Raw genomic sequence first — 13,762 nt, 5'->3', positions numbered from 1 at the left:
TGTAAAAACCAGACTTTTCTGCTACTTCTTTCAATGCAGCATAATATTTTAAAGTTATCTATTGTCAAAGAATAAAGGAAGGAAGCCAATGGATCATAGCTTAATTAAGTTTCAATTCTTAAAATAAAATTATCAATGAGTCAGAAGCAAAGTCTAGCAACCATTTCAAAGAAACTGGGGTGCAGTTTTAACATCATGAGAACAGTGTTGGAGTGGGTAAGCAGACACAAGTAGTGGCATGTAACAGACATTCCCTAAGATCTTTACGTATGCCTTTAATCCCAGCACTCGGGAGGCAGAGGCAGGCAGATCACTGTGAGTTCGAGGCCAGCCTGCTCTATAAAGTGAGTCCAGGACAGCCAAGGCTACACAGAGAAACCTTCTGTCTCAAAAACAAAAACAAAACAAAACAAAAAAGACTTTTATTTACCTGCAATGGACCCAAAATAGAGCTGGTTGTATACATAAAAAAGAGCCGAAGGTAACTCAGAACATTTGCAAAAGCAAAAAGCCCTTCTGCTACAAGTGTGGGGTGGAATGCATCCCAGTCCTTCCGGTCAGCAAAGTCATGAAACTGGAGGCAGGAAGAGAAGCCAAAGGTCAGTCAGGAAAATGAAGAGAAATACTCTGAAATGTCTGAAAGAAAACTATTTTAATTATCTTCTGATAGAAGATCTAAATAATGTCTTAGCCAAGCAAAAGATGTCCGTGTGTTAGGAAATACCACTTTATATGCCAAGATTTACCAGAAATTCTTTGATTATTAAAACTTTATCATTAAACATTTTATGAGTATTCTTTAAATTCTATTATATAAATTGTGAGAATGTATGCTGTCAGTTAGTTAAATGCCTACTAAACCAAGGCCTTTGATTTAGGAATTTAGAGTCAACTATAAAAGTCACTCCTCTTTCAATTTAAAAAAAAAAAAAAAAGAAAAAAGAATAAAGTGGTTGTACTTATACGACAGGGATTGTCTGTCTGTCCTGCTGACTGAGACCACGTACTAGTTGTTCTGTGTGACTGTTAGCCACATCCTTCCACTCTCAAAATGTCTTGTTTGGATTAGAAAACTACTTCTAGAACTAGAGAAATTAATCAGAAAAATCAATGCCATCTGTAGGCATAAGGTTATTATGTAATTCAAATGCTGGTTTCTGTATCCCTCATATCTGGTTGTAGTCCTTGCTCTGAGAATCTTCTGTCTCAATGTTGTGTACAGTCTGCTCCCCAATTGTGCCCTGATATACCAATAAAGCAGCTTACAGCCAATCACTGAGCAGGGGAGAAAACAGGACTGGACCTCCTGCCAGCCAGGGGAGGAGGAAGTAGAGGACTGAGCCACAGACAGAGGTCCAGGAGAGAGGAGGAAGATTCAGCTGGAGAAAGGAAAGCAGTAAGGTGCAAAGGTCTTGGAGATTTACTCTGGAAGGGAGCCAGACTAGCTTAGAGGGTTAAGAATAGAGTTAAAACGGCTCAGGATTGCACTATAAAGCTTGTTAAAGAAATAATATAATAGAGTCTCAATTATTTGGGCAATAGCCAGGTTAAGAAAGGAACTGATAAACAAACACAATTTTATAAAAATTAACAGCTACCGAATCTATCAGGTATTTATATATAACAACTTTCATTTATATATGACCAATTTTGACTTTTTAGTAACTTCTCACATCAGTCACCAACACATTGCACACTCTTGATCAATTACGGAAACAGATGTCACATAAAGTAAACTGACAGAATCACTTTGCTCTTTCTATAATCTATAAATAGCAAAAAAAAAAAAATCAGGAAATCTTATATAATCTTAGTTCCTTAAATGTGACACCTCATAGCTAACATGGAGTCTAGTATATTTTCTGGCTTTGAGAAAGCATAAATAGTGATGAAAGTAAAATTATAAGAGGTCTTAAGTATATATGATAAATGAACTAAATGAAGAAATAAGACATTTGATAAAATTAAAATACCGGGGACCTGGATTTAAATCATAGTTTTAAAAACTATATAGCCATATATGTTATTAATATCTCTAAGACATTTTGTTAATTGCAAAGTGAGGGTAAGGCTTTTTGTTCTGTTTTAAAGAATTCCTGTGACAATGAAGTTAGATACAGTATACCTACCATCAACCATGGAATCTAGCATATGGTAGATAACCATCAATTTGTGAGGATAAAACGAGATGCAGCATATGAAACACCAGCCATTGTACCCACCACATGGCAGGAAACCACCAGTGAAAAGGTAAACCATTCACACTACTGAAAGAGTAAGCAACCAGACTCACACAGATTATTTTAAAATGAAAATATGCCAGACATAGATTTGGGTCTATATTAATTTGACATTACATACATAATCATCTTAGTTTTTTAAGCAAATGTCTTTGATTGACAGTAAACAGTCACCTTGTTGTGAGCCACCACTTTGAGGGCAAAGGTTGCCAAGTAAAGGGAATTCATGACAAAGCTGAGCTGGTTACGAGATTCTTCTAAAAAGTCTTCCAACCCTTCATACCAGAGTCTCTTAATGTCTGACCAAATCATCCCTAAAGCAATAGGAAAAAAAAAAACAGGTCTATTAATTCAAGAACAAGCTAAATAATGTGTTAAGAGACAAGTGTTTATAGCTTTTGTGTTAACTATATTCCAATAAAACTGAATTCCAAAGGCAGTAGGGGGTTAGTGGAGGGGAGCAACAGACTTTTAGTGAAAAGCTTTTACATTTTGAAAAAAAAAAAATCTTATGTTTCCTGTGACCTGAAAAAAAAAAAAAAAGAACCTTAAGTTTCATATTGGCCAGAAAGGAATGCCAAGTGATGTGAGACAATCTAAGGGGATAAATGCACAAATATGTGCACCCCGCACACCCACACACAAGGCTTTGCTCTTGACTCTTTCCACTAGTAAGTAGCAATGGGAAAAATAGCTAAAAACTATTACAAGCAATGCCATCACTACATCATCAACACTCCATTTGTTTTGGGTCTACTTTGCTGTTTAGAATTAGGAATATTTAGTAAACATTAGACTGAGCTATTTTGAGATTCTTAAAAGCTTGAACCTCTCTCCCATTTTATACTTTCTTCTGAAGTGTCTCACCCATGCCCAGAGGGCAGGGAATAAGAGACTAAGACAGGGGATAGAGGATGGAGGGGGAGGGGGGGTGCTGAGGGAGGAAAAGGGAGGGGTATTTGTACCCAGCGGGTGCGGAGACAACAAAGGGCTGCCTCTGGATACAGAGTAGATAGATGTATGACTTTCTCACATACTTGGTGCCTCACATTTGACCATGTCCCCTGGAGGGGGAGACCTGGTGGCACTCAGAGGAAGGACAGCAGGTTACCAAGAAGAGACTTGATACCCTATGAGCATATATGGGGGAGGTAATCCCCCTCAGGAACAGTCATAGGGGAGGGGAATAAGGGGAAAATGGGAGGGAGGGAAGAATGGGAGGATACAAGGGAGGGGATAACCATTGAGATGTAACAAGAATAAATTAATAATAAAAAAATAAAAAATAAAGGTACAAGGGGAAACCAGTGTTAGGATGAGATGTTTAATTTTAATTGGGCATGTTAATTAGTGAGTCAAAGGGGGCTTTTGATTGCTGGACTCCAATACTTTGACAGCTGAACCTTGGTGGTCAGCATCAGGAGGAGGAAGTGGCCAAATAAAGGAATAGACCTTGATGGCTAGCTTTAGGAATGTAAGCTAATGCTTTCCAGCAAGGCAGAGGGAGTGGGAGAAGGGCAAGGCCTGCCAGAGCTATGCTCACCACACTGATCAGAGCGGTGACCGGAGTGCCCTCACCAAGTGCATCAGCGCACACTGGTAAGGTGCTAGGGAGGCCAAGACAGGCAGATGCCTGGGGCTAACCAGCCTGTCTATATAAGTGAGATTAAGGTTTTGTGAGAGACCCTGTCTCAAAAGCATGGTGGAGACCAACTGAACAACACACCCACCCAACTTCGACTTTTGGCCTCTATGCATGTACATATACACACATGCAATTAAAAAAAAAACAAAAAACATTTAACTTATTAGCTGGGAAGACAGTCTGTGTTTGCTGTGCAAGCATGATGATTTATTTGAGTTGGATAGATTCCTAGCACACACGTGCGCGCGCGCGCGTGCACACACACACACACACACACACACACACACACACACACACACATACACACTCACACACAGGGGAGGAATTTTTGACTTTCATGTATTTTAGTAATATAAAGTTATAAAATCAGGAACGTTAACCTTTGTAAAAATATTAGATAAATGATCATGGAAATGTTCATGTCTTAGCTGTGCCAAAGGACAAAGTCATAAATTGAACTCCATGCTCATAATGCCATTAAGCAGGGGATATTAAATAACAAGGAAAAATGTTTGAACTCACTCGACACTTACCAATAATCCACAGTATGAGAAGATAGTCTATTCTCTCAAGGGCTGGCCCCATTGTATTTTTCTTGTCCTCATTGTAGACAAGGGAGTAGAGATTTAATAACAGCAAGAATGTGAAATATGATGCTCCATGGATAATAAATTTCATGAAAGGTGTGTGAATGATTCTGCCAAACTGAGATTTGGGAGCTATCAAATAACACAGGGACAAAACCGGCCAGAAGATGCCTACTGTCAAAACAGTCATTATCTTCTTACAGGTGGGCTTACGGCGGTAACCTGACATCTGTCCAAACCAAACGGTGTTCAGGAACTGCTGGCAATTTGACTGGGAGACAAACTGAAAAGGACAGAAATATAAAAAACAAAAAAGGGAAATAGAAACTTTAAACAGTAACTGACTGCTAGTCAAAGACTTAACACTAGGTTACAGAGCCTATAAAGTTCACAGGTTTTTGTTTTGCTTTGTTTGTTTCTCTCTCTTACAACTAGGAGTGCAGAGGTTCAGAGCATAGACTACACAGAGTCAACTCGAGGCCCCGACAGAGACGAAATGACCAGGAATCTATTTTCAACCTCTCTAAGCTTCCCAGTCCTGGTCTCTAATGGCGATAGCAACAGTGGCTCCTCACAAGCTTGTGAAGATTCAGCGTCAAGCTCTTAGGATACTGCCTTCTCACAGCACCTGCCAGACTAAGTATTTACAGTCTTAGTCTATTTAAAGACCATCATGGGCCTGTGTAAACCAGCACAAAGACATCCAGTGTGTATAAAAGTTGAAAGTTAATGCACATTCCATAGAGACAGCACTAACTGATCTTCTGTTTTGTTTGTTTGTTTGTTTGTTTTTTGAGATAAAGGTTTCTCTCTTGTAACAGCCCTGGCTGTCTTGGACAGAGACCCCACCTGCCTCTGCCTTCTGAGAAAGTGCTGGCTTTCGTTATCGAGTCGTAAGGAAGAGAGATGGCCTGATAAAAATGGTCCATGTATTAGACCTAGACATGCTTCATGCAAACACCAAGAGAGAAAGACTTGAAACAGACCAGAGATACTGGCTTTCCCCGGCAGTGCTGAGGATTGAAGTGGGGCCTTGCGCATAGTCGGCAAGTGCTCTCCCACTCAGCTGCTCTCCTGCCCTCTTTCTATCATCCCCTCCAGGCGTCTTGCTGAGCTGACCAGGCTGATGCTGGACTAGAGACCTCCCTGCCTCAGTAGCTGGGATTACAGGCCCTGAAAATATTCTTTTAAAAATTACTTTTAATATCTCATGTGTGTGTGTTGCCTACATGTATGTATGTACACCATGCATGCGCATGGTATCCACAGAGGTAAGAACAGGGCATCAGGCCCTTGGTAAACGAATCACAGATGTTTAGGAGCCACCACGTGGGTTCTAGGAATCAAACCAGCATCCTGAGCAAAAACAACAAGTGCTCCACACCACTGCGCCGCCACCCCAGCCCCCTAAAAGTGCTCTGAAACTTGCCTAATAGTGCATTTCACGTACAGAGAAAAATCTCAAAGAAAAACAAAATTCTAGTCCAAGCACAGAAGTTAATTTGTGCAAGTTTACAAATTATCTTAGCATACAAATTTAAATGGCAATATTTTTCTAAAATAATGTAATCAGATTTCATATTACCAATTATAGATAGTCATATTATTCAAGCAACCTAAAATAGTAATTTGTTAATATAACATTTTAAAAAGATTTTGGTAGCACATGCCTTTAATCCCAGCACTTAGGAGGCAGAGGCAGGCAGATCTCTGTGAGTTCAAGACCTGCCTGGTCTATAGGTTGAGTTCTAGGATAGTCAGGGCTACACAGAGAAACCCTATCTCAGACAAAAACAAATAAATAAAGAAGGAAGGAAGAAAGAAAGAAAGAAAGAAAGAAAGAAAGAAAGAACTTATTCTGAGTTAGAATCTAATTTACAGAATTTCATTCTATAATAAAAAAAACTAATATAACTATAGTCGTTTTTAATAATTAAGTTTTGCCATTCTTTAATTTTTTAAAAAATTTTATTTTATGTGTATGAACACTTTGCTTGCATGTATAATCTGTGTACCAGTTGCTTGGTGCCCACAGAGACCAGAGGATCCCCTGAAACTGGAGTTCCAGGCAGCGGTGAGCGCAGGGGGGAGCTGAGAAATGAGCCTAGGTCCTCCAGAACAGCAGCCCGTGCTCTTAGCCACCGCGCCATCTCTCCAGCTGCTTAGCTGCATTCCTTCTTCCTCTGCTTGGGTTCCAGTGCTCTGCGGAATCTTAATTTGTCCCAGAAGGTGAGACAAGTGGGACTGGAACAGTCTTTCTTGCAGCAGCCAGAACTCAGAGATGTCGTCGCCTTTCCCCAAGTATCAGAAACCTCAGCCCTATTACTGCACTTGACACCCTCTAATATAATGATAATTTAATAGGAAATTATAATATTATCTAGAAGAAGAAGATTTCAACTTCAAATGTTCTAAGTCTACAGAGGGTTGAAGCATGAACCTAGATTCTCTGATATTCCTGTCATCAAGAGGTGATGGGCAGAGGAGGAAATCAGGGCTCGCATCCGCCCTTCAGCTCAGTACTCTCTGGTTACGATAGCCAGCAGATTCTAGTAGAAATGGTGCATGTGACCTCTGAAAGGTCTCCTTCGGCGTCAAGCTTCTTTCATCTTCTTCACACAAACACTGACTTCTAAAACTAATTCTAAAATCCTAAGGATTGCCCTGTAAAAGCGTCCACTACCTGAGAGCCACCAATCTGCGAAAAGCCCAAGAAACGGACACCCGAAGGCCTTCCTGTCAGCCCTTCGCTGCTTCCGGCCGATTGCCTCACTGCCCATGCGCCTCCCGGGTCCCAGTTCTGAGTTCTCGGGAGCTCCCCTTTTGTGGACTCGCCCGTCAGATGACCCAGCCCACTAAGACCACACTAGTCACGGTCCTGGCCGATGTTGAGAAACCAGGCATCTGAGTGACAACCCTACAACAGACTCTTCCTACTTTCAGACACTAGCATGGCCTTTCCTTTAAGCCGTATATACACTGTCGAATTATAAACATTATACTGTTTATATTGTTACACCTTTTATTTTATTTGAGAATCAAAGCAAAGAAAATAATGCAAATATATCACAGAAAGCTTCATACCTCCTTTTGGTTATATTTGATAGCAAGTTTTAGACGACTTAAATTCATTCTTTCTTCTAGTAGTCCCCGCTTGTCAAGAGGCTCATCGCTAGATGTATGGTTTAGGATAACTTCCAGCTCACGAGAATTCCGGGCTTGGGCGAGCAAATCTTTAGCAAACATTTTGCACTGACGGGCTAGCTCTTCATAATCATTCCTACAAAATGCATGGTCTGCTATTAGGAATGCCATTCCCACTGTCCAGTGTTACCTCACTCAGCAGTATTTAAATCCTGACAGGCTACGGAAGATCTGCTCTTCTCTTGTTGACAATCCTAGAAGCTCACTGGTGCAGGAATTCTCCACAGCTTTGGAGACATGTGCTTCCTGTGGCCATATTGATGATTCTAGGCGAGCGCTGTATACCTTATATAGTAACACTCTGAGAAACGCTTATAAAACTCGGTCAGTTTTCCACTTAATTCACTTCTCTCATTCTCTGTAAATGGCTAAAATTTCCCTTGACATTACTCATGTAAACACTAGAAAAAATACTTTTGATCTTGTTAGGTAACTTAAGACTACAACAATTTTCAATAATCTGTAATATATTATGCTACTTCTAATACTGAAAAATTATTCTGACATATTTAATAGGTTCACTTGAGTGAAATTCAAGTTAGAAAAACACTAACTGCACCTCCTAAGGAATCTCTTCCGAGGTTCTATTTCCTAGACCATACTGCTGTTTTTGAATTACTTATAAAATATGTACTTAGCATAACTTGTGAAAAATGAAGTTTTACCACATAATTCTTTATTAAACATAAGTTAAATTGATAGCCCAGTTAACCAAAAATAAATATGTTGTGAATAACCATGAGTCATGCATGAGAGGCTGGACATTAGAAATCAGTTTTATTCAGCTTCTCCCGACCTTACCCCCCCAGCGCCCCGCCCCCCCCCCAAACGACCAGGAGGCTCCACTGCTTACTCTCTCCACACGGTAAATGTGGCTGTGTGAAGCTGCAACTCAAACCCCAACACCTTCCCTTAGGGGCAAACAGTTTCCTCCTTCTCTGCATTACTATATAATCTGAGAACAATTTAGCTAGATTTCTTCAAATGAAGTATTTATTATATGCCTTTTGGCGTAGGAATGTAACTACAAATAGGAATATACATCAAAGTGTTATAACAAAGATATCTTTAAATAAGCATTTAAGAGTTCTAGAGCAAAACATATAATTTATAAATCTGATCTGTCTATTCTTTAATAGACTGTGAGAAGATAAGTAAATGGTTGAGTAGTTTAGACAGTGATACAGTTAGTGATGAGTGAGGATCTTGCACCTTAATTATAACTTTATGGCTTTTTTTGTTCTTTTCTTTCCTTTCTTTCTTTCTTTCTAGTCAGAGCCTCTCACTGTGTAGCCCTGGCTGTCCTAGAATCACTAGGTAGACCAGGCTGGGCTCAGAATTCATAATTCTTCTGTCTCCCAAGCGCTGGAATTAAAGGTGCATGCCACCATGCCCTACCCTTCTCTCCACGTTTCTCTCTCTGTCTCCTTTTCCCTCTAAGACATAGTTTTGCTATATGCCCGGGGGCGGGGCTGGCTTCAAACTCACAGCAATCCTCTTGCCTCCACCTCACAAGTGGTGTGACTGTAGGCATGTGACACCATCCCTAACCTCTGGACTTAGAACTCTCAAGATCACACTGTGTGTGCTTGTATTATAAGGCTAAAGGAAACTGTGAGTGTCTTATCCTAGTCCAGTAAGTGTGAAGGTACTCTGCTCACCTCTCTAGATGGAGCAGAGCCACACAAGCAAGCGTGAAAGGAAAGTGGGCTCATGTACAGTCCCTGTCAGCACTTTGCAAACGGGACCTGGTAAGAGGCCTACAGATGCCCTGCCACAAGGATAACCTCAAGGTTTGCCTGGGGGATGACGGGGATGAAGAACAGAGGACAGAAGTGGACCAAACTGCATCGAGATAGGCTCCTGTGGCAGAGAAAGACAATTCCAAGTGGCAACAACACCAGCCGTCTTGATTAAATATTTACATTGTAAATAAGTGCAAATTACAATTCAGCCTATGGACAGATTGAGGCAGAAGAATCTACGGCCAAAGGCACAACGTGCGACACCCATTCTTGCCTACCTGAACTCCACCTCCACGAGGCTGAGCTCCTTTAAGTCGGCACTGAGCTCAAACGCTCTCAGGATTGGATCCTCCTCGGTTAACATGATCAGCGCTGGACTAGCCAGGCATCTGTAGATGTCAAGGCGAAACCTGTGACAAAATTTGATTACACAATGTAAAAAAACAAATCCTTGTTTGTTTCAATCTACAATTGTTGTAAACTTATAAAGTGTAAAATATTTCAATAGAACTATGCATGTGCTTATGTCAAGATAAGTTCCATAAGAAGAAACACTTAAAATTTAATTATTTTGAGGAACATTTGAGATGTTGGCTGCCTTGTAGACACGCCTGTAGTTTCATCTCCCAGGCAGCTGACATAGGATTCGTGTTGGAAATTCCACATGGACCCAGGTAGTCAATGGCTGCTGAGAGAAGCTTCTAGGGGTAGCTCCTGCATAAGAAGTCCAACCCCAAATGGCCAGCCCTGGACACAGGCATATACACAACATTACATGGACTCAGTAAATTATATACATACATACATACATACATACATACATACATACATACATACATGCTATGTAACAATAATGATTAAGAGACCCTGGATTTAGGAGGCAGAACACAGAGAGAGCTTGAGAGAGAAGGAAAGGTGGTGATGATGTAGACACTGTGCTCGTGCAAGAAGCTCTCAAAATAAAAATAAAAAGAACAACAAAGGACCCACAATTTAGTTGTATTTAGGACTACAGAGAAAGACACTATTTCTGTTTCTCGTCAGATAAATGTTTCCTGCTAAATTCCTTTATCAGCGGCATAATTATATTAAGACTGTAGAGCACCATGCCTCGAGGAAACAAAAATTCACAACGGTTAAACTGAATTTTCTTTTACTTCTGAACATCTTAATTGTAGGAGAAATATTTTCTCTATAATCTCTGTCATTTAACATTTCAGCTAGTCTGGAAAATGTGAACACACATACTTTAATGGTCTAATTTAAAACCTACACTTCCCCTTTCTTAATTCTATTTTAGTTTATAGTTTATATTATCAGATTAAGTTAACTGACATGATAGCTACCTTGTGATCTTTCTTTAAAAGAAAAAAGAAATGATACCAAAAAATCATTTGTAATATACATTTAAAGTAAATTTCTATTCCTGAACCTACATAACTGTAATGTGCTAACAAATAATCAAAATGATATGGACTGAATAGTTTTCCTCTTCCAGAGATTAAACTTCTTCAACATCTTAGATATATTTAACATGTGCCTCATTACCAGGTTACAATTTTGAAGGATTTTTCAATCAGTTATGAGTGAAATCATAAGGTTATGTATAGTCTCTAACTAACTGAGAGAATCCCTTTACATTCTGTAATTTAGTAAATATTCCTATTTCAATAACACAGTAAAGAAACAAAAATTCAAAATTCTTTATAAACATTTAAATATAATTTCTAGTTCATAAGTTTGGGAGATTTAATACATATAAATTTACATTTCCTTTACATGTAAACTTAATGCAGACTTGTCATTTTTAAGAGCAGACAGTCCAGGCCGGGTGGTGGTGGCGCACGCCTTTAATCCCAGCATTTGGGAGGCAGAGGCAGGCTGTGAGTTTGAGGCCAGCCTGGTCTACAAAGCAAGTCCAGCATAGTCAAGGCTACACAGAGAAACCTTGTCTCAAAAAAACAAACAAGCAAAACCAAAACAAAACAAAAACAAAAACCAAGAGTAGACAGTCCAGGAGCCTGAAACCCACAATCCTCCTCGCTCATCACCATATTTCAATGTAGGTCATTCTTCCCTACAAACGGTTTTCCTTTTGATGGCTGTCCATTGGATCTCCATTAACAGACATTTAAGTTGTTCCTAACTCATCCCTACTATAAAAATGAAATAGCAAATATTCTTTACTTCCTACATCCTGTACACACACAGTTCAAATTACTAGGCAAAAATAGCAAGCATGTCATGTACTCTGATATTTGTTGGAGGTTGGTCTGGTTGCTGCCCAAGTGAGCAGACTCACATACTCCAAATTGTTTGCACCTTGCCTAAGCTTATTCCTGTTTGACCAATAAAAAGCCATCACACCTGGGCGGGCAAATGGGATGGCGTGGCTAAGGTTCCCAGGCTTTGGACACAGAGAATCTTGGGAAAGAAGAGAAACCGGAGGAGAGGAGAGGAAGAAGGAGGTAGTGTCATGGGTTAAAGGAGGAAGAAGCACATGACCAGGAGGGGTGGAGGGTTTGGCCCAGATGAACAGCATTAACAAGCATTTGGGATTATGGATGGGAGGTAACTTGATAGAAATTATTAGAAGCAGACGGCATGGGATTGGGGCAGGGATCCCATACCTGCCATTATGGAAGGTAGTTTAGGGGATTAATATCTGCCCTGTCCCAGGTTAACTAGGCTATCCTAAAATATAACAAGTGTTTGTGTCTTCATTTATTGCTAGCAGGTTAGAAAATACCTCTGTGCCGGGCATGGTGGCACTCACCTTTAATCCCAGCACTTGGGAGGCAGAGGCAGGTGGATCTCTGTGAATTCGAGGCCAGCCTGGTCTACAAAGTAGGTTCACGACAGGCAAGGCTACACAGAGAAACCCTGTCTCAAAAAACCAAAAAGAAAAAAAAAAGAAAAGAAAAGATCGCTGTAATAATAATTATAGGCCCAATAATAAACATTACTAGGTCACACTGATAAATTAACCACAACAGATATTATAGAAAACAATAAAATAAGGAAAGTGAATTTCCCCACACCCTCCATTACCCTGGATTTGGCACTGTCCATAGGAAACGGAACTTCAGACCGCTCTAAACTGTACTGCTTCAGAAGCTCGGCTGTCCCTTCATGCTTTACAATTATGCTTCTGTAAACTGCCTGTTCATATTCTGTAGCCCATATCCCATTGATTACTCTCTAGTCAAAAGTGATTCAAATACAATTGTCTGTGTCTTTTACTTTTCATTATCCAGATTGGCCATCAGCTCACAATCCTTCTGCCTCAACATTTCAAGTAGCTCAGATAATGGGCAGGCACCGCCATATCTGCTTTATCTGTGTGTTAAGTGTTCCTGTAGAGGCAATTGCCTGCACTGTGACCATCCAAATATGTGCAGACAGCTTACCTTGCTGCTTTCATCAGTGTATCTACCTCTCATGGTAGATGGCACAGGCAAGACTGCACATAAGCTGCACAGCACAATGGAGTGATGCCAGAAACACTCCAGTCAGTTTGATTTTGAATTAATTGTTGTACATTCACAAACCTTTTCCTGTTGACAAGTTTTATGGCCCTCCCACTGAGTTTAAGAGGCTATGGCTGAGATCTGCCTCAATTCCTCCTCTTCCCTGTTCAATAAAGAGCTGTAGTTTTATCAAGTTCAAGCCAGTAAACCTGTAACTTTGGGCCAGAAGAACCAAACAGTGGATTGGGCAAAATGACCAAAGGAAAACCAGTTTCTCAAGACTGAGACAGCAGAGGACCACCCAGAAATGTCAAGAGCTACTCTAGAAATGAGAAAACCACAAGTGGATTAATAGCATTTCCACAAATTCCTAGCTGACTAAACAATTACACATATGTAGGTAACATGTAAGCTTAAAAAAAGAAAAGACCTAAGGAAGCATTAAGCCCCCAAGCAGCTAAGCAATGCCACTGAGACAAAATTTGCAAAGCAGTCCCCAGACAGATACAGAAATTGTCTCTGTTGTTTCTGTGCACTGGGAGAGTTCCTAATAGCATGATGTTTTAGTTTGAAATGGTTAAATTCTCTGAAGAGATCAATGATACCTTTATAAGTATCCTAAGATCAGAGTGTTACATTTTAAAAGGGTAAAACTTGTTTTGTTACTTTATACTTTACTAGGAATGAATTATGCTTCCCAACCCCTCAGAATTAAGGTAGCAGTTACTAGTAGGAAAAAAACTGGGAATTCTTTGTTTAAATGTATATAAAACACAGCACATTTAAAAATAACTCATGGGTCAAGAGAATAGGTAGACAAGCCCTACTTTAAAATACATTACCCATGTTGATGCCTGAAATCATCAAGAAC

General features: G+C 40.0%; 1 protein-coding gene across 8 annotated transcripts in view; it reads right to left on the bottom strand.

Moving 5' to 3' along the window:
* TRPC1 (transient receptor potential cation channel subfamily C member 1) overlaps positions 1-13,762 on the bottom strand; it is a 45,579-nt gene that overhangs the window by 11,142 nt on the left and 20,675 nt on the right. For 4 of the 8 annotated variants that reach the window (XM_084751752.1, XM_084751749.1, XM_084751753.1 and 1 more), the window contains 5 exons: positions 9,700-9,831; positions 7,557-7,752; positions 4,419-4,755; positions 2,415-2,554; positions 431-574 (listed from right to left, as the gene is read on the bottom strand). In XM_084751752.1, coding sequence (XP_084607878.1) covers positions 431-574; positions 2,415-2,554; positions 4,419-4,755; positions 7,557-7,752; positions 9,700-9,831 — 949 coding nt within the window. The remainder of the gene's footprint in view (positions 1-430; positions 575-2,414; positions 2,555-4,418; positions 4,756-7,556; positions 7,753-9,699; positions 9,832-13,762) is intronic. The other 4 variants (XM_084751751.1, XM_084751750.1, XM_084751755.1 and 1 more) reach the window with 1 other exon arrangement.

Source organism: Acomys minous (genome assembly GCF_964271855.1).
Source record: "Acomys minous genome assembly, chromosome: 13".
In the NCBI taxonomy this organism is placed as follows: Eukaryota; Metazoa; Chordata; class Mammalia; order Rodentia; family Muridae; genus Acomys; species Acomys minous.
The sequence above is the reverse complement of the archived record's forward strand: the minus strand, read 5'-3'. Positions and strand labels throughout refer to the sequence as shown.